Raw genomic sequence first — 20,217 nt, forward strand, 5'->3', positions numbered from 1 at the left:
TCTGTTCTAAGGAGTTATGAGTGGTCCCCTGTCTCATCTTTTTTGGGCACGTTCTTGAACGTGTCCTGCAGCAAAGCTAGAGGGAGCTAGAAAATCTGGTCTCACTGAGATACAGCTCTGTTCCAAGTTCAAGAATGACTAAACACACTCTCCCTGTGGAAAAAAAAGAACTTGCTTTATTTGTAAAGTCTACAAAATACAGAGAAGTCGGGTAGGACACATACTGTAAGTCAGAAAATAAATAAGTTTTTTTTTTTTTTGCTCTATATAAGATAAAATGTGATTTGCATATATAAAATATAAAGTACGGCTCTGTACCAACATCCTGGCTGTGCCGAGAGGCGGAATGGCAAAGAGGACGTGAAAATAACTTATGTTCGTGCAATAAATAAACCCAAGGGGAGTTGGGGTGGGGGGGATGCTCACCACAGTGCCGCCTCCACAAATAGCAGGCACCTCTCTCCGGGGAGGGATGAAGGCTGCAGCCGAGGGTGGCTGGCGTGGGAATACTCAGGCAAGGGCAGAACAGAGGGGCAGGGGAATCATCCACAGCAGAAGATGCCGAGACAGGTCTGCCTCCTGTTACCTCCCCTGTTCTGCCCATATTTAGCAAACCCAGCTCTTCCCCAGCATTTCAGCCTGCCAAAGAGCTGGTTGTCCCACACCGGGTGTCCAAGCTGGAGGAAAACCAAAGGGAGGAGCTTTACCTGCCTGCCAGGCAGCTCCCAGGAGCTCTCTGTCCGTCCTTCCCACCTCCTGCACCTCCACCCCTCTCTCTGCCTCTGCAGCTCTGTTCCTCAAGGGCCAGGAGCACCTTTCCATGGGCTTTGTAGGCGGTGGGGCACTGGGGAGCGCTTGGTGGGGCTGTACAAGCTGGCCCGTGCTGAGCAAAACAGTGTTTATCTCTGCTCCAGCTGCCTCCGCTTCCTTCCTGCCAGTGCTGCTGCATTTCAGGGACACCCAGCCAGGCTGAGTGTCCCGTCAGCAGGAAGAGGCGTGAAGGATGTGCGTGATAGGGGAAGATAAAACAGCACCACTGCTTCTCCCCTTTGTGGACAACAGCCTGGGCTGACTCACTCATGTCCCCCAGTTCTCCCCTGCCCAAGGGACCCTCCATCACTGTCACCTCTGGGGTCCCCCTGCACCACATGCTGCCACGGTGCTTTCCCATTCCGTTCACACTTACCCGACATCAACCTGCAGCTACTTTCTCTCCTGCCTTGACCTACCAACCTTCCCTCGCCATCTCCATCCCCAGAAACTTCAGCCATGCTGCCACTTCCCTCCCTGCTCCAGCTGTGGTCCAAGTTGTGTGCCCAATGCTGATATCCCTCACCTATGCCTTCTTCCCCTGCACTGCAAAACCTCCCCTCCTTTCCCTCTCTGGCTCCTGGGACTGCCTGGCCTGCATTCAGCTCTCCCATGCCCTCTCCCTAAAAGGACAAACCTGATGTTTTTCCACCAGCTTGGAGCCATGGGATATTTCCCTGCTGCTGCCTGTGTGGGTTTGCTCTCTCCTGCCTGCACCCCCAGGAGGGGAGGGGGTGGTGGGGGCCACCAGTGGGGTCATGTCCTCCACCCCAGCACCCACACTGCAGCAGCCCTCCCCACATAGGGTAGCTGGAGGTCAAGGGAGAGGAGAAGGAGGATTTTGGGTACAAGTCCCAGCAGGGAGGAGGTCGAGGAAAGGCTGGGAGGCAATTCATGGGGGAAGGCACCCCAGGGAGGACTGTGCCCAGCCGGGGGATGGAGGCCAGCACTAGGAGTAGGCGGCCTGGTTGGTGCCGGACTTGACGATGGTGATGACACTGGCGGTGGCCGCCTTGGCAGTGGGCCCATGGGTGGCCACGGTGCGGGCAAAGCCCTGCAGGGCCTCGTACTTGCCACGGAGAGTGTCGAGCTCCAGGCGCATGGCAGCGTTCTCCCGGGCCAGCTTGTCCACCTCCCACTCCAGCTCCATCTTCTGTTTCTGCAGCTCTTCCTTCTGGCAGACGCGCTTCACCCGGCAGCTGGCAGCATAACCCCGGTTCTTCAGCGTCCGACGGCGCTGCTTCAGCCTCGCCACCTCCTCCTTGGAGAGGCCCCGCAGGTGGTGGTTGAGCTCCCGCACCGACAGACCCATCAGCTCCTCATCTGACAGCAGCGGCGTGTTCTCCCCCAGCTCCCGCTTCACCTGCCGGAGAGAGGGGTGGTCGCCTGAGGCATCCCAAACCAGCCCCCTGCCTCCCAACCCCCTGTTCTCACTGGCACTCACCTTCAAAGCCTTGCTGGAGAGCCCGTCTGAAGCCATTGTTCCCTCACGCTGGCCCTGTTGAGCAGCCAGGAGAAAAGCTGGTTACAGCCAGCCCCATGGCCCTCACCACAGAAGAGAGGACACCGGCCCTGCTGGTTCCCTGCCCACTGCCCACATTCCCCCCGCCCCGGGTCGTGTGACTCATTCCACTCGTTTAAAAAAAGTACGTAGTAATAATATTAATAGCAACGATGACTGCAAGCAATAATAATAATAATAATAACAGAGGAAGGCTGGACCTCCCTCCTTCATCCCATCCCTCCTTCATCCCATCACGAGATGGTGGGGATGCTGCTCTGCCCACGGGACCCAAAACGCCCCAGCCGCTGCTGAGAGGCCAAGGCTTCCCCGCGGGGAGGAAGCCCGCGACGGATCCGCTCAAGGCTGAAGGGAAAGTAAAAGTAGCATCCCCACGGAGCGACACTGTGGCGAGGCCACCCAGCCGGGACCCGCGCGGAGGTGCCGCCCCTCCACCTCGGCGGGCGAGGGCACCGCGGCTCCCGGCCCAAGGATCGGGCGTCCACACGCTCGGGGGGCGAAGGGTCGGGGCCACGCAGGTGGGCGGGCGAGAAGTGGCCTCCCCGTGATTCAGCAGCACAGGGAGAAAGTCACCGAAGCGGCGCCCGTCCCCTCGTCGGTGCCCGGTTCTTCCCCGTCCCGGGGCTCGGAGAGCGGGAAGGGGTCCGGAACCCCACGCTGCAGCCCAGGAGTCTCTCCCCACCTCGGGGAGCTCCGTCCTTGCCAGAGGAGCCCTCGGAGGGGCGACTGGGGCCGGGGCAGAGCCGGGAACGCCTCGCGAGGGATGAGGGGCTGGAGGGGGGCGGCGGGGAAGGTGGAGCCGGGGCAGCTGAAAGCTGATGCAATCCGGGCCGGGGAGTCGCCGCCGGAGCCGGGGGAGCGGCGGCGGATCCTTCCAGGGCGGTGGCTGGGACTTGGGAGGAAAGAGCGGACGGCGCCGGGCGCGGACAACCTCCCCCCTCGCCCCGTCCGATCCCGTCCCGTCCCAGCCCCAGCCCCGGTCCCCGCCCTCGGCGGCGGCGGAGCGGCCTCCAGCCGGTGCCGGACCCCGCCGCCTCCCTGTCCCGGCCGCCCCGCGGGGGGAGAAGCGGAGCGGGGGTGCCGCTCGGCCGGCGCTCACCTGGCGGCTGCGGCGGTGCCGCGGGGCCGGTGCCGATCGGGGCGTCGGGCGACAGCTCCAGCCCCGCTCCCCGCGATTACTCACCCGCGGATTCTTTTCATTCATAAAAACACAGTCATGCGGTGACGTCACCCCGCCGCGCCCCCTCCCCGCCGCCGCCGCGCGGGGCGGGCGCTGCTCTTAAAGAGACCTCTGATCCTGGAGAGACCCGGCGTGACGGCCCTCGTCGCTCACTGCCAGCGTATTAAACACGCCGAGGCACGAACGCGAGCAAGCTACAACAGCGCCGGTTATAACCCCGACTCGAGGACGACGCACGTCCGGTGAGCGGCCATGCCGGGAGCAGGGGGGCACACCGAAATGGGCCGCTGCCGCTTTAAGAGACTCGGCCCCGCCCCCACCACCCCGCCTCTCATAAAATGGCGCCCCCCACCCTTCCGCCCTCCTCTCTTCGGGAAATCGGCGGGTGTGGCGTGTGCCCCGCCCCCGCGGCCCCTCCCCGGCAGCGGCGCCGCTGATTGGCCCGTCCCAGGGGGTGGTGCCGCTGATTGGCCCTCCCCAGGGGGCGGTGCGCGCCGAGGCTCGCGCGCGGGGGGCGCTGGGGGCCCGTCGTGCTTTGCCCGGCCCCGTTCTAGGGTCCGTCCCCGCTCCCATCCCCATCCCCATTCCCGACCCTATTCCCGGCCCCGTGTCACCCCGGCGATTCGGGGTTCTCCTACGCAGGCGCTGAGTCACGCAGCCTGTGGAAGGGCAGCGGCCGGGCGGAGCCTGTGGCCTCGTTGCCCTCGGGATCAGCCGCCCGAGGCTCCGGGAAGATGCAGTTCCTGGGGCGGCTGGTGGACACCTTCAACAGCGTCACGCAGATATTCAGCAACCCGTACCGGGTGAAGGAGGTGCCGGCCGCGGAGTACGCCGGTCACGCCTGTCTGCGGCAGGAGGGCAGGGTGGCCCTGTACAAGAACAGCCTCGCTCGCTCCTGGGATTGCCTCCTGGTGAATCCACAGAGCCCGCAGGTCGCTTTCCGGTGAGTGGCAGACCTTTAGCCATCCCTACTGCAGAGCAAAGCAGAGACCCGGTATGGCTGATGCCGGCACTGGTTCACAGCTGCGGGGTGATGTGTTTGAGCAGCAGGTGGCTGTGCGCGGCTGGAGGAGCTGCCATGGAAACGGGACAGGGTCCTAGCGCTGTGGCAACACGCAGCTCTGAAATAGTTCAGGGCATCCATAGGTACATGTACCTCCAATCACACCTGGTGCAGGTTCAGCATCTGGAACATAGGGTACTTCAGACCTAAACCTAACACTCCTCAGGAGTGGGGAGATGCTCTCAGCTAATGAAGCATTCTCTCTGCTTCCTTTGGAACAAGCATGATGCCAGCTGGGGAAGAACAGGAAAGTTCCCACCACTGCTGTTTGGAGAAGAGCTGTTCCTCTCAGAAACGTGGGGTCAGGGTTGTTCCTTTGAGCAGGACCAACCCTGCGTTTGCCTTTCTTCCAGGCTTTTCCAGCTGGACAACGAAGCAGACGCCCTGGTGCTCTTTGAGCAATATGCCCGGCAGCTGCGCCCTTTCTACGAGAGCTCGTGCCAGCCCTTGTCCCTGGAGGAGCTCCAGCAGCTCAGTGACCTCCTCCGCAGCCACCCCAGCTGGTCCGCGGCACATGTCGCTGTGGAGTTTGGCCGCCGGGAGAGCTTCCGGCACAACCACATCCTGAGGCAAGGAGCAGGGGGGCCCTGGTGCTGGGAGGGCAGGCTGGGCTGGGCCGTGTTAGAGTATCCCTTCTTGACGTGCCAAAGCAGCACAGGCTGCTTCTTGGGGGAGCTTAACGCCTGTGGTTCCTGCAGAGGCAACTTTGGGCGTGCTGGCCTTGTTGTGCCGTGCCTCGGTGGCAGAGGTGGTGGCAGAGGGCCCTGGTGGCCGCTGTGGAGCTGGTTGGTGGGTTTCAGGCTCCTGCTGCAGAGCCCAGAGCTCTCTTGTTTGAGGGAAAAGGTTGAAGTGTCCTGCTAGAGATGCTGGTCAGATTATCACAGCCTCTGTGGAGATGCTCTTTGGAGGGGATTGTGGTTGAATATGTAAACCACAGGAGGACTGTCTGGAAAGTTTTTGGCCACAAGCCCTTGCTCTCTTTCCATAGTGGTGTTCACTAAGGATAGGGAAGACTAGTGAGGAGTTAGGGGACTGGAGGGCCCTGCTAGGTTGTTGGCTGTAAGCTGTCTCCTGCCTGCAGGGAGAACTGATCCCATACGGAGGCCAGAGGAAGGAGCATCATGTCAGGGACAGACTCTAGGGCAGGGCTGCCTGATGGCCCTTCCCTGTGGTTCTTCCCTGGCAAGAGGCTGGGCTTTTATGACCCTCATGGCTCACACCAGATGGGGCAGATAGGGCAGGTGCATCTTTATCAGCTCCTGGAGCAGCTGCTCGTCCTCCTCCTTGCAGCCATTCCTTGTCCTCACGCCAACTTGTCTCTTACAGCTGTGTGAACAACACGGACAGCGAGGATGGCTGCACCCCGCTGCACCTGGCGTGCCGCAAGGGAGACATGGAGTGTCTGCTGGAGCTGCTGGAGTGCCACGCGCGGGTGGACATTACTGACAGGAACGGGGAGACCGTTTTCCACTACGCTGTGCGAGGGAACAACCCCCAGATCGTTGAGGTGGGGGCGATTTCTAGTCTGGGGGAAAGTGGGACCAGAACAGGTCCTCTCTGTGCTATCAGGAGAGAGACAGGAAAACATCTGCAGATGGGAGGGGAGAAAGTAATTTCCTCCTGCCTAGTTAAGGATTGAGTCTGATATCAGCCTCTTATTTCCCCTCTTTACTGGTGCTGTTTCCCGTAAAGGGGCTCCAGATTCCACCCTGCACTGGAAAAAGGATATTAAGCAAGTTTCCTCAGAAAGAATCCTTCGCTGCTATTTGCATCAGAATTTCATCCTGCCTTTCTTCAGGCCCGTGGCTGTCCCTTCCCTCTCTCCTGCCTGCAGGGTGTTTGGTTTTGGGCAGAGTGCTCCTGTAGGGAAATGTGTCTTTGCGTTGCCCTGGGTGATCATCCGTTGCCCACAGACTGAAGGACAGTTTGGAGATACCCTGGGCTCTCCTGAGCTGCAGGACCTGTTGTTTGAATTGAGTGGCTTTGCACAGGGGACAGCGATCAGAGCCTCAAGGCAGAGACACTGAAACCAGAGATGCTCTCAATTGCTGAGAAGTGCTGGGCAGAGTGATGGGGTTTGTAAGGGTGTGGGGGGCCTTACATGTGGTTTCTGAGATCTGTCAGCTTCCCAAGACTCAGTGGTAGCCTGAGCCTTATTACTGCACCCCCAATGTTTTCCCAATACCTGTTGTGACAGCCCTCCCTCTGCCCTCCAGACTGTGCTGAGGTTTCCTAATGCGTGATGGGGGAGGAATGAGGATCAGGGCTTGCCATGATGTGGAGCAGGGCAGTTAGGAACTTAGTGTTAAAAAGGTATCCTCTTTAATTCTCTGAAGGTATCAACTTGGCTTGTTGTTACGGAAATACTTCCAGGTCTGATCGGTCTCTTGTCTGTTTCTTTTCTCTATTGATTTCTTGCTAAACCAGAGAAAAGAAACTAAAATCCCACTTCTCTCTCTTGTGTGTAGCAGGGCTTGCAGGGTTTCCCCAGTACGGCAGTGGGATGTTTTCATGTAACAAACCAGCTAGCAGGTAACAGGTCTAAAATTTACAGGGAGAATAGTAAAATTCCTTCAAACATACCCCCACATGCATGTTTTAAACAGAATCATGTTTTCATCTGAAAGCGGCAGTGGGTTTGGAGGGGAGATTGAGCTCCTGCCAGCTGATGGGGCTGCAGCAGGAGGGAAAGCTGCTGCTTTCAGTCTCTGCTCTCCGTTGGGCTGTGCTTGACTCATGGTGAGATGGTGGGAATCTGCTGGACTGTGTCAGTCAAGGTGGTTTGAGCCCTTTTTGGCTGAGGAGTGTCTCAAAAGGACGTGGGCCAGAGGAAGAGGTCACAGAGAGCTCCCCTCTGGGGAGAGAAAACAAGGAGTGCTTCCACAGCTACTGTGCTGCAAGGAAGTGTGGAGAGGACAGTCTGTAGCAGCATGAGGAGACCAGTGCTCCAGAGTCTGTCCTCACAGCTCAGGAAGAGGGATGGTGCTCTTCCATGTCTGTCTGTCTGTTTATGTACTCTCTCCTCTTTCCAGCTCCTGGGCAGAACCCCAACTACTGGCTTGGACCACCTGAACCATGAGGGGCTGACGGCGCTGCATCTGGCATGCCAGCTGGGCAAAGAGGACATGGTGCGGTCCCTGCTGAAGTGCCGTGCCAGCTGCAGCGTTGTGGGCACGCTGGGATACCCCATCCACACAGCACTCAAGTTCTCCCACAAGGGGTACGTAACTACCTGGGCTGCCAGAACGTGGCTCTCCCTCCAGTCTGGGGACCTGTCTGCTGGCTCAGCACTGTCCAATACTGGACCCCTTTCAGGGCTGTGCTCAGTAGTAAGATGTCTTGTGCAGTCCTCTGCTGCATCACTGAACTGGCAAATGAACTGGTGTGGGAAAGAAAGAAATGCTTTCAGAAGAGAAAGGCTTTTCCCTGAATTAATATATTATTCAGTATTAGACATCGGGAGAAAGATAGATTTCAAAAAACCTTTTGTGAAGTACTTTTTCTCAAAATGAGCTGTGAGAAGATGATTTATTGATGCTTAAATAGCACTGCTAATTGATGCACCTCTGTCTTTGAGTACTCTGATCCTAATAAGCTTTCATTGCAGAGCTTAGTTTTTCCCATCTCCTATAGGCTGGAGATACTCTTGACTCTTAATAACACACTCTGGAACTGAATCAAAAGAGGCACAATGTTTATGCTCTTGTTTGGTTTTCTCTGGAGAAATTTGATTCCCTTTGTATATGCATTACAATACTTAATGTTTATAGACTGAGAGCAAATAAGGCTCTCAAGCCAACATTGTCTGCAGCTAGCTAATTTTTCTGCATTTTGAAAAGCGCTTCCCAACATTGGAAACACCTTCACAGGCCCAAAATGTAGTGCTTGTATGCTTCCTGTTGCACCCACCCTTTCTATAAAGAGCAAAATAAAAGTGCAGCAGATGAACTTGCAGGTGTTGCAGAGACCCTGATGCTGCTGAAGGGTTTCCTATCTTTCCTCTGGGGTGGAAGGCAGGTGCTGATGTGGGCAGAGGTCTTGAGTGAAGACAGCAGCCACCCATCTTGTCATCTCATTGTCTGCCAGGTGTGCCCAGGCCATCCTCGAGGTAGATGCCAGCCAGGTTTGCTCCAAGGACCTGCGCTATGAAGCTACTCCACTGCACTGGGCGAAGAAGGCAGAGGTAAATGGAGCCAATCCATGGTGAGAGCCTGTGCTGGCACTCAGCATGCAGTTAATTCCTCCTGCTGCTAACTTCTCCCTTTCCAAGTGCATGTGGAGATCCCCGGGAGTGTCAGAGCCCAGGCAGCAGCCCAGTGTTTGATTCCCTTTGCCCTGTGCCAATCAGTGCTGTTTGCCACGGGGGACGGAGCAGTGGAGCCTTGCAGTGAAATAAACTGGTTAGGTCATCCTTAGTACTTCATCAGTGGCTGTGAAACAGCCGGCTTGTCCCTTTTCCCTTTTGTTGAGGAAATTGCAGCACTGTCCCTGAAGCACAGTTGCCCTGGGAGGGAGCTCTTTTCTTGTTACCTGACAGTTTCCTGGGAGCAAACAAATCAATGCCTTAAAGACTGCAGGGAAAGTGTGAGGTAGGGACAGGGTGGTGGCGTGTGCGTGGCGGTCCATGTTCTACCAGAGATGAGTAGGTCAGTGATGTGCCATGCTGGAGCCACCAGAATGGTGCTTGTTGCAAGCAGAGGGCTTTCCTATAAGATGACTCCTCTCCCTCCTCCGGTATCACATCCTACTCAGAAATATTCTGTGGAGTTTCAGAGCAGACCTAAATTTGCCTGGCTTATAAAGAGAAGTTCAGGGAGCAAACTTTTTCCTTCTAGTCTGAAAGGATCTTGGCCTGAGTAAGAACTATTTTTTTCTCAGTTGATCTCAGCCAGTCATTACAGTTGCACATAAATACCAAAGCATCCAGAATCTCTAGCCAGATTGCAAAACCACCAGTTAGTTCTGTGGTAAAAGACCCAGAAGCCCCATCTCCAGTGCTTGAGAATTCAGCTGACATCTGCCAGCCAACTATATTCAGCCTAAGGCTCTCTCCTCTTCCCCTGCCTTGCTTGCCGTGAGACCTGGATGGTTTGAGCACCCAGGTGGTTGTCCTCACGATTGCTTTATCTCTTCTTGACCTGGCACCTGCACGTTGGGCACAGATGACACGGCTGCTGCTGGAGTATGGCTCCCCGGTGAACGTGGCCAGCCGGACGGCCGACATGGCTCTGCACATCGCGGTGCAGAGGGGACGCTTCGACTGCGCTATGGTCCTGCTGACACACGGCGCCCACACCAACGCCCGTGGTCAGGATGGCAACACACCCCTGCACCTGGCCATGAAGGTGAGCTTTCTACAGAGGGTGCCGGGAAAGAGAGAGAGGGTGTTCTTGAAGGGCTGAAACAGGGACGGACTCCTCTGAAATTCTGGTTCTTGCCTTCCATGTGGTGATCCCTTGTGGGTGGATCTGGCTAATAAAAGGAGGAGGGAAAGACTGAGAAATCATGTAGTGGCTCTTGAGCTTTCTCTTGTCCCTTAGCATGACCACCTGGATATGATCAAAGCGATCGTCGTGTTTGGAGGAGATGTCGAGATCCCCAATGATTTTGGGGAGACACCAGGACTGTTGGCAGCCAGGAGCAGCAAAGGTGAGGGAGCATGTCAGCAGCCTGACAGGGTGAGCCCAACATCTGGTCTCCCCTTGGTGGCCAAAACAGTGTCTTGGGGAGAGATGGAAACCTGCCACGCATGTGTGATGCTTCTCCAGTATGCTTTTCCAGCTTGTAGTTGCTCACAGTGTAGGCGCTTCCCTTGCTAGTGGTGTAGGCTTTATGATCAGTTTCTCTTCTGTGAGACAGAGATGCAAGAGGAAAAGCTGGCATGCACTTGCACTGCCCCTATTTCACAGCACCATGTCAGGCACTGCAGGCTCACAACAGGAGGGCGCAGTGCTGCTGAACTGCCCAGGTGGGAGCAGACATGGGCGGTTCTTCACTGGCAAGGAGCGTGTGGCACACGCTCCCCTTGAAGCTGCACAGCACTGGGTACACCCTCTGTGCACAAGTCCTGCTGCCTGGTGTTTGGGGAGAGATACCTGGGATGTGCTTTCCCCTTCCCCATGTCATCCCAGAGGTTTTGTGACGGTCAGGCCTGCTATGAATTTGACAGAGCACGTTATCCCCCGGTGTGTGCGTGCACTGATTCTCTTTCTGATCTGTGACTCCCCCTCCGTCACCTAAGGTGCGAACCGGAAAGTGCTCTTAGACCTGCTGCAAACTGTAGGGACCGAACGCTGCCACCCACCACCCAACCCTGACTCCCCAAGCCTGGCACCATCTGCCGCCTCCTTCCTGGAAGGCCAGCCTTCCTCACGGAGCAGCTTCAGCAGTTTAGGTAAAGCCTTCCCTGGCCCTCCTTTGCGCTCCCTCCTTCTTGCTTCACAGTGCTGTCTCGGATCTCTTCTTCAGATGGGCCGTGCTCTGGGAACTGTCTTAGCTCTCAGTATCTGGTGACTCTGTCATGACTCTGTCCTCATTCAGCTGTTGCAGGATCCCATCTCTTTTCTCTGCTTTTCTTGTGTGTGTACTCTAAACTCTTGTACTCCAGACTTTAGTTTTGTAGAACTGACGTGATGCAGTTCTGTAATATGGAGCAGGAAGACTGATTCCCTCACCCCTCTGGAAGAGGTGTAGTGCTTAGTTGCTGGCATGTACTTTATCCACTGTGTCATGTACTTAGCGGTCTGCCTTGAGGATCACCCAGTGTTGTGCTGGGCACAAGGGGATTTAGAAGTGTGACTTTTTCAGATCCTGGAGGCCAGCGGCTGGGAGAGGGAAGAGTTGAAGCCTGAGGATAAGTAACCCTGGTCACAGGGTTTGCTAGGCAGAGGAAAAACCTACTTTAGGACATATAACTGTGTCATAGCTTGTGCTCCATACTGCCAAGACTCTGTGAATAAACACGAGTCTATTCTAAATGCTGGGCTTTCCACCTCCATGGAGCTCAGGCAGAGGCAGTGGGAGGGGTTACGGAGTAGTGGGTGAGTTGATTTGGAGGGAGGCTCTCACCCTCATGAGAGGAGCATGGAGGGAGCTAGCAGCTTCTGTGAACCTCTTCCCGTCACCACAAATCTCACCGGCTGCTGACACCAGGACTTTCTTCTCACCATGGCCTGGCGAAGGCAACCCCTGCCCAGTTTCAGCTCTGATGCAGTGACAGGGCAAGACCCTTTTTTGTCTTGGACTCTGGCCTTGAAGAAACTCCTCACAACATTCATTGTCTCCATGTGCTCTAGACACAACCGCCTTCCGGCCTGAGTGCTGGCAAGAGTATGTAACTTCTCTCCCCCTGTTCTTCTCTTGGTTTCATAGGCTGGCTTCTCACCTAGCCTGGATCAGTGCCCTGCACCCAGTGCGGTCTGGGTGAACATCAGCTGAGGGGTAATGACAAGCCACCCTGTCTCCACAGCTCTCCTGCCTAAGTTACCTCGAGGAGTAGATTTAGGTTTTATCTTAGCGTCTTGCAGTAAACTGCTTAGTGGGCACACTGCTAGGCTCTGCCTTCTCTCTCACCCACTGTGCTCATCGTCTGCTTCTACAAATCCTTTGTCTTTGCCGGTGCATCTCTCCAGCTGCACATTCTAAAGGGTGGTGTTGCTCTTTGGTGTGGAGTTTAATCTGGGGGGTACCTATTGGCTGTGGTTAAGATGGCTTGTGTCTCCTACAGGCAGCTTTATTCAGTGGGGAAGGGAGTTGGATATTCTCTCTGTGATTATGGTGGAAATCGTTTACCACACTGATGGTCCCTAATATTTTTTTCCTTTTGCATGTTCACGGCCCTGTAGGGTACCAGGACATTCTATATGTTTCCACAACTCTTGGACAGTTGTTGAAGGCACCAGATGTTGTGGACATGCCCAGTGAGGACAGAAGAAAGTAAGTGAGGAATAGCTTCTGTCCAGGTTCCTGTGCAACTTGAAGGTGAAATCTGTGTGTGAATTCTCCCCTCCCACACCCGTGGGGATGGCTTCCTCAAAGCTGATATTTATTGTCCGTTGCTGTTGCAGTTTTTGCCAACACCTTCTGATAAATTTCTGTTTCAGTAAATGACCACTGCCTGTCCTGTGTGCAGCCCTGGAGCTGCAGTGGAGCCTGAGCTCAGCAAGTGAAACCCCTGCTCCATCCCTTGACTGTGCCACTGGGCACCCAATGCTGCTTTGGCTTTGTAATTTCCCCATCTCCACACACTGCCCTGGTGCTCATCCAGCTCCTTGGGACCTCATCTTGCATGCAGTGGAGGAAGGGTTGGCGCTGAAGTGCTGCTGGCAGGATTTAGGGCTGTCTGCTTTTTATTTATGACGCAATACCCATTGCTGTGTAGTAAGGGACTTGGGTGCGGTTTCGGCTGGTGACTCATGTAGAGGTTAGAGATGGCTATGCAGGAGCAATGGATGTTGCACCAGCTCTGGCAAGGCTTATTGGATGTGTCTTATTTGCACCTGAGAGACCACTGCTGGATTTATTAATTCAGTGATTACTCTGCAGCAGTCTAGTTGCTGGCATAGTCTCCTGCTCCCAAGGCCACATTCCCATGCAGTGTTCTGTGGTTTGTAATCTGTCCCACAGCTGCCAGTCATCTGTGTCTGTCTCTCTCCAGTCAGGACCGCCTCCTGTGCTTGGATGGAGGGGGCATCCGGGGCCTCGTGCTCATCCAGCTCCTCCTGGCTATCGAAAAGGCTGCAGGCCGTCCCATTCGCGAGATTTTTGACTGGATTGCAGGGACCAGCACTGGAGGGATCTTGGCCTTGGCTATTGTTCATGGTAAGGACAGTGCAAAAAATGGGCCCCTTCTTGCTCCTGTGGGCCTGAGCACATCTCTGTAGGGAGTGTATGTGGGGTGGGAGCTGCCTCTCTGAGTCCTGACTGAGATCTTTTGTACCTGCTGAGGGAGGGATGGGATGTTCCTTAATGAAGGAAAGCCTAGACCTGGCTTTGTGCTCGCTTCTCACGGCAGCTGGCTATCAGCAGCTTTCTGGGTTTTGGGAAGTGAGTGGTGGCAGAGTGCAATGTTTTGTTCTCCTGTGCTCTCCATAGGGGCTTTAGAGCAAGGTGATTGTCACTTTCTGGTAGTGGGAAACTGTGCTCCAAGTTTGCTCTTCCTCTGTAATGCTTCCCGGTCATGCTGCTGAAGACTAAGCAGATGACAAGCAGCTTGGGAAGGGGGTGGGATTGGGAGTGATGCCTCCCATCTCCTGCTTGTCCTGGAAAGTCCTAGCTCTGATCTGCTGTTTGTTCTGCCTGCCCTTCCTCCTGCTCCTGCCAACACTGTTGCCTGTCTCAGGGAAGTCCATGGACTACATGCGCTGCCTGTACTTCCGCATGAAGGACATGGTGTTCCGGGGGTCTCGACCCTATGAGTCAGAGCCCCTGGATGAGTTCTTGAAGAAGGAATTTGGGGAAAACACCAAAATGACAGATGTCCAAAAACCCAAGTAAGTCTTGCCTGGGGCTTTGCTGGTTGATGTTTTTGTGCATGTGCTCTAGACCCCTCTCAGCAGACATGCTCAGCCTCTCCTTAGAGCAGATCTGCAGGAGTGTGACGTGCAGACTGTTGAAGCCATAAGTACTTTTTTTTCCATTTTGCTCATTTTCTCTCATGTCCTCTTCTCTAGGGTTATGGTGACAGGGACGTTGTGTGACCGACAGCCAGCTGAGCTCCACCTTTTCCGGAATTACCCTGTACCAGAGACAAAAACCTCCACTGAATACAAGACAAGCGCCTCTTTCAAACCACTTACTCGGCCAGAAGGTAAATTATGGTGCACAGAAGTCTGTCTGGTTGGCAGGGGAGGTTGACAGGGATATAGTTCGTGTTCTTCCTTCATTGCTCTAAAAATCAGGGCATCCCAGCCATGGCTCATCCTTGGTCTTGACTTGTAGCGTGGTCCTAATGGTGGTTGGCTTTTCTCCTTTCTCTTCTTCCTTTGGCTTCTCTTGTATCAGGAACAGCGAGTGGCTGGCAAGGTTCATGAGGAAGGGGTCTGCTAGAGCAGTCCTGCATACAGTCAGTACCTTTCCTTGGCCTCTCACGGAAAAACACGGAAGAGCCGTGTAACTGAAGCATGCAGCCCCGTCCAGCTTGCTGCTTTGTCTAGCACACATAAGAGGTTCATTATCAAAGTGGAAGCAATGAAGCAGACAGGGAGTGAATTTGACCTGGGATATGCAGAAAGTTCTGAGAACATCTTTTAAAACCCCCTCCAAACCATCCTGTGCATCCAAGCAGAGGCGCTGCTGTTGTCAGAAAGAGGCACAACTGTGTAGGGCAGGGCTTTCGGGGATTGCAAGCCCCCCTGCTTAGTGCTGGTGAAGGCAGCGTGCTCCTTGGGCACAGCAGAGTTGCTGCAAGAGGCCTTTTGCTTCCTCCCCCTCCAGACCAGCTGGTGTGGCGCGCTGCCCGCTGCAGTGGTGCGGCTCCCACTTATTTCCGGCCGATCGGCCGCTTCCTGGATGGAGGGCTGCTGGCCAACAACCCGACCCTCGACGCCATGGCGGAGATCCACGAGTACAATAAGACGCTCATCAAAAAGGTGAGGGAAATCTGGCCATGACTAGTAACTGGGGTTTTTTGGCCCTGCTGAGCCCCCTTGAAGAGGAAATGGGCTTGGCAATGGATGTATATTAGTGGATCAACTAGTTAGCAGTGCAGCACCCTGAAAGGAAGTGCAGGGAGGGGGATATGTGTTGGGAATGGTGGCCAGGAGCGAAGGTACCTCTTCTGGCAAGGGTGTGAGACATGGAGACAACCTCATCAGCCTCTCCTTGCTACTTTGAACAAGGATGAGTCAGTTGATGGTTGTGTATGGCCGTTGATGCAGCTCTGCAGGGCCTTCTTCTGCCCAAAAATAAATGGAGAAGACAAAGGTAGGATACTTTGTGAGGCTGAAGAGGGAATGCCTTCTGTGGTGTGGCAAGTTCTTAAAAACATGAATAACTACTGGCAGCTATTGTTCCCTGTAGTTCAAAGGGGAGGCGTGTTGTCAGAATGACTGAAGAGTTGTACTGTTCCATGGTCATCTGGTCCCAGGACTCATCTCCAGGGTGATCCCGTGAGTTTAGGTGCAGTCAGGGGGTTATGGGACAGAGCAGTGCAACTGTTGAAGTCCTGTGGGTTACACCTGTCTCACCAGGCCGTACTTAGGGGGAGAGAAAAGACTACTGAGCCTTTTGCCTTGGCTTTCAGAGCTTCCCCAGGACTGCTGTGAAAGACATGCTCTGCTTTCATTGTTGGTTCTAGTAAACAAATCTTTTGTTTGTCCACAGGGTCGGAGGCAGGAAGTAAGAAAATTGGGGTTGGTGGTCTCCCTGGGGACAGGGAAGCCCCCGCAGGTCCCGGTGAGCTCTGTGGATGTTTTCCGCCCCTCCAACCCTTGGGAGCTGGCGAAGACTGTCTTTGGGGCCAGGGAACTTGGCAAGATGGTGGTGGATTGTGTGAGTACTGGGAGGAGGGGATGGGGAAAGACCCCTGGGGTTGCTTGCAGGGAGGGAGAAAAGGTTTCCAGACTTCAGATTATTCCTTTTGGAAGTAAGTTCTGTTTCCTTGGAACTGCTCTGACCATGGATGTAGTGGGTAACTTAAAAACTGCGAGAGCACAGCAGGTCTGAAGAATTGTCTGCTGCTTTGGGGTTTTGAGTTCCAAGGCAGGTTCTTGCAGCTGACAGGGACTGAGGACAGGATGGTGGTCAGTGACCCTTAGGAACATTTGCAGCATTGATTATCATCTGAGCAACCTGGGGCAAAAAAAAATTTCAAAAGTCATTCCTTGGAAAACATCAATTCATTCTTCTTTAGAAAAGCCTCGTTGCCCCCACTGGAGAAATCAGTAAATGCTAGAGAAGTGGGAGAGTCACTAATAAAAAGCAGTTGTTGAGAGCTGTGGTTAGGAGTGTGTAATAGGAATACAAGCTTGCGTGTTTCAGAAAGAAGATCATGAACTGTTGTGCATGAAAACACTCCAAATGAATGAAAGCCAGAGGGATCAGAACAGAAGTTCTGACTGTGATCTTAATTCTGCTGCTTTATCTCCTTTTTAGCTTCCTAAAGTCAGAAAATGTCCAGAGTCCCCCTGCTTCCCCTGCCCTTTATTTCAGGGCTCCCAGGGAAGCTGTGCCAGGATAGCCCAGGAAACCTGTAGTAATCACAGGCTGTGCTGTTACAGGGCTTGGAGGGAATGGATAGAGATAAAATCCCAAGGAGGCAGTCATTCATGTCATCCTGGAAGTTTCTTTAAGGGAGTCTAATCAGTGCTGTGATGTACGGAGGATCTGTGGGATGCAATTCCTTGTGTCCTAAAGATCAGGAGCACTGTTCTTATGTTAAAAATAAAAATAAATAAATAAAAAGCTGCCCTACTCTTGGCGACAAGCAGTGCCATCCAGGATGAACTCGCTCCTGGTTTTCCCTTTCCCTCTGCAGCTTGTGCAGTTCAACTTGGTGCCAGGGAAGCCTGTTGCAGGCAGGGGAAGAGCAGTTGGGCTGTAACTGTGGGCCTGTTTCTCCTGCAGTGCACTGACGCAGATGGCCCAGCTGTGGATCGTGCCAGGGCCTGGTGTGAGATGACGGATGTCCCATATTTCCGGTAGGAGCTTCCTTTCCACTCTCTACACAGGTCTATTTTTATCCCTCTCACTTCAGACCTGGCTGTGGCGTGCGTCATCCCAAACAGCATGCCCTCCAGAGGCATGCCTGCCCAGACCCCAGACCTGTCCCCTGCCCGCTCCCCTCACGCCTCAGTGGCACAAGGGAGGATGCCCTGGCCCTCTGCATGAGCTGATGCACCGAGCACGCCTGGCCTGGGGACACTTAGTGGAGGCTTGCAGGTTGCTGTCTTGCAAGGTCCTTTGGGATGTGCAAATTCCACCATGCACAGCCTGTTTTAGACTTGTCGCTCATGTGCTCTGCAAGTCTGACAGATAAAGGGCCAGTGATCACCTCAGTGGCAGGAGCCCCTTGGCAAAAGTCTCCTGCTTGGCAGGCTTGCGCCTGACCACCTCCGTGTCTGTGCCCAGCTGGTGATGCTGTCTTGGTGTCTGCAGGCTCAGCCCTCAGCTGCACACGGAGGTGATGCTGGACGAGGTGAACGACACGGTGCTGGTGAATGCTCTGTGGGACACCCAGCTGTACATCTACCAGCACCGGGAGCGGTTCGAGCAGCTGGTGCAACATCTCTGCCGATGACTGACCTGGAAATTCCTGTTCTGCATCCCAAAGGCAAGGAGCAGCAGACACTGAAGTGGCTCAGATTTGCCCTTCAACCAAGGTGTTGAGGTGGGGGAGGGACTAGTAATAATAATTATGAGGTACTAATAATATTTAATAGACAACAGTGCACATGTATTCCCAGACAGCTGTGAAATGCTGACAGTTATCCTTGTTCTGTAGCCCCATCTCTGCTGCTGTGCTTGGTTTTGCTGCCCCGCTGTCTGACTCAGAATCCAGAGCCCCCACCTACCTGTCTTGAGCTGTAGCAGCTGGAATGCCTCCTGTCTGTGCAGTACCTCCACTGACAAAGCACCGTGCACCTTCACATGTCACAGAACGGGCTGAGACCCAATAACAGCTACAGGGATTGCTTGGCCACTGGGGCCAAGGTATTTCAGAGTGTATAGTATGGGGAAAAGGGATTATTTTTCCTTCAGCACACCCAGGTTGAAGGGGAGCAGAAATGCTGCAACTTTTTGGAGTAGATACGATACAGAATGTTGCAGCTGGCCTTGGGAGAAGGGCAAACCTTTCCTGAGACTGGTCTTCTGTAGCAGCTTCTTTCTCCTCTGAGCTGGGCTGGCAACACAGGTACTGACTGTGCCTAGGGTGGGAGCAGACCACCCCCCACCCAGGGCTTTCTGTGCCACTTGATTTGCTGTGCTGATCTTTGCTCAAGGGCTGAGATGTGAAAGCCTGACTTTACTCACAGCAAGTTCAGGGTAAGGGACAAGAGCCTTGGCTTAGTAGAGAGATCATTTATCTCAACGGGGAATTAAAATGCTCTGTGATTTATTCCCTCCAAAGAAGCTGACCCTGTGACAATTTGGGTTTACTTTTTTTTACTACTGGAAATTTCACTGTGACTGCTATTCTACTCATTGTTTCTCCCCTAAATTTTGCATATTTATAAATATGTACGTATTTGGAGGCGTTTTGAGAAGTACCCAAAAAACCTGAATTTTTAATCCTTTGCTTTTGACTGAATGGACCGCTGTTGCTGACAGGGCTTCCGTGAAAAACTGATGTGACCTGAAATAAAGAGGGATTTGCATTTGGTTCTGATGTCATGCAGTCCATGGTTGTCCTCTCTCTATCCTGCAAGTTCCCAGAGGGCTTCTGAGCTTGCAGCCTCTGAATTTCTTACAGGTAGAAAGTGATGAATAGGGCCCCTTGAGACACAGGATTATACCAAGAGGTGAATGACCTGTCCACGCAGACAGCCCTGGGAGCATGTATGTGGTGTGAGTGTCTGATTTTTCCACAGTAGTTGCAACCAGAGGAAAAAGGCTTTGGACCAGCTGCAATATGAGGATCCTCTTGGAGCTGACCAGGCCTAAAAAGTAGAACACTGAAACCCTTTGGGATACAAAAGGTTGGAGATGGGGCTTTAATTTTGATATCCCCAAGCGGTTCCCAAACGAGGTAACTGCTGCAAGCCTGCTGGACCTGCTGCCCAGTGGTTCCTGCAGGACACCACTGACGTGCTGAGTCATGAATAGGGCTAAAAACTGATTATCTGCCTTCTGATCTTCAGTTTCACGAATGAGATTGTGGAATTAAGGGGATTTTAGGAGGAGTAAAAGTTTTCCTGTACAACAGCGAGCTGTACTACATTCTTGTAGAAAAACAAAACTTGAAATGAAGAGAGCCTGAGCTCCTTTCTGCTTTTTGCCCCTGGCTTGTACTCAACCTCCCTTCTTTATAAGTCTGCAGGGACTTCCTGGAGCAGGTTCCTTGCATGCAGACGGGAAGAGCGGGAGGGTTGCCATCGTTAACCCCAGATGGCAATTAAGTACCACTCAGCCACTCACACCCCACCACAACCCTGCTGGGGAGGAGAATCGGAAAGAAAAGGTAAACCTTGTGGGTTAAGAGAAGAACAATTTGATAATTGAACCAAAATATAATAATAATAAAAATGATAAGAAGAGGGAGAGGGAGTAACAGGACTCAGGAGAAACAAGTGATACATAACCCATTTGCTCACCACCTGCTTATCAATGTCCATCCCATCCCCAGGCAGTGATTGTCTTCTCCAGGTAAATCCCCCAGTTTATGTACTGGACATGATGTTCTGTGGCATGGAAAATCCCTTTGGCTGCTTCAGATCAGCTGTCCTGGCCATGCTGCTCCCGGGTGTCCTGTGCAGCTCCTCACTGTCAGAACATGGGAAACAGGGAAGTCCTTGGCTTAGAGTAGTAAATCACTACTCAGCAATAACTACAACACTGGTGCGTTATCAACATTATTCTCATAGTAAGTCCAATGCACAGCACTGTACTGGGTACGGGGGAGAAAATAAACCCAGTCCCAGCCAGAATCAGGGCAGTTCAGGCTGAGGGTCCTGTGAGCTGCTCAGCTGTTGTGCCCTTGGTCTG

At 53.9% G+C, this 20,217-nt stretch overlaps 2 protein-coding genes across 5 annotated transcripts; one reads left to right on the top strand and one right to left on the bottom strand.

Moving 5' to 3' along the window:
• Positions 1-154: 154 nt before the first annotated feature.
• Positions 155-3,550, bottom strand: MAFF (MAF bZIP transcription factor F). Of its 3 annotated transcripts, none has more exons than XM_027879439.1 (3): positions 3,516-3,550; positions 2,255-2,308; positions 155-2,173 (listed from the first exon to the last, which is right to left on the bottom strand). In XM_027879439.1, the coding sequence occupies exons 1-3, from the start codon at positions 3,534-3,536 to the stop codon at positions 1,760-1,762; spliced, it is 489 nt and encodes a 162-aa protein (XP_027735240.1). In that variant the 5' UTR covers positions 3,537-3,550; the 3' UTR covers positions 155-1,759. The 3 variants fall into 3 exon arrangements, with proteins under 3 accessions (XP_027735240.1, XP_027735241.1, XP_027735242.1); XM_027879440.1 differs by lacking the exon at positions 3,516-3,550 and adding an exon at positions 3,432-3,494; XM_027879441.1 differs by lacking the exon at positions 3,516-3,550 and adding an exon at positions 3,015-3,046.
• A 680-nt stretch (positions 3,551-4,230) lies between these two features.
• Positions 4,231-18,901, top strand: PLA2G6 (phospholipase A2 group VI). Of its 2 annotated transcripts, XM_027879444.1 has the most exons (16): positions 4,231-4,455; positions 4,929-5,144; positions 5,902-6,082; positions 7,608-7,795; positions 8,662-8,758; positions 9,738-9,920; positions 10,116-10,224; positions 10,817-10,969; positions 12,420-12,510; positions 13,232-13,395; positions 13,916-14,066; positions 14,247-14,383; positions 15,010-15,164; positions 15,898-16,065; positions 17,140-17,213; positions 17,671-18,901. In XM_027879444.1, exons 1-16 carry the CDS (start codon positions 4,247-4,249, stop codon positions 17,810-17,812), a joined length of 2,418 nt encoding a protein of 805 aa, XP_027735245.1. In that variant the 5' UTR covers positions 4,231-4,246; the 3' UTR covers positions 17,813-18,901. The 2 variants fall into 2 exon arrangements, with proteins under 2 accessions (XP_027735245.1, XP_027735246.1); XM_027879445.1 differs by lacking the exon at positions 10,817-10,969.
• The last annotated feature ends 1,316 nt before the right edge of the window (positions 18,902-20,217 follow it).

This window comes from Empidonax traillii, unplaced genomic scaffold, assembly GCF_003031625.1.
Source record: "Empidonax traillii isolate 1590-97213 ecotype Southwest subspecies unplaced genomic scaffold, ASM303162v1 scaffold55:size2822071, whole genome shotgun sequence".
In the NCBI taxonomy this organism is placed as follows: Eukaryota; Metazoa; Chordata; class Aves; order Passeriformes; family Tyrannidae; genus Empidonax; species Empidonax traillii.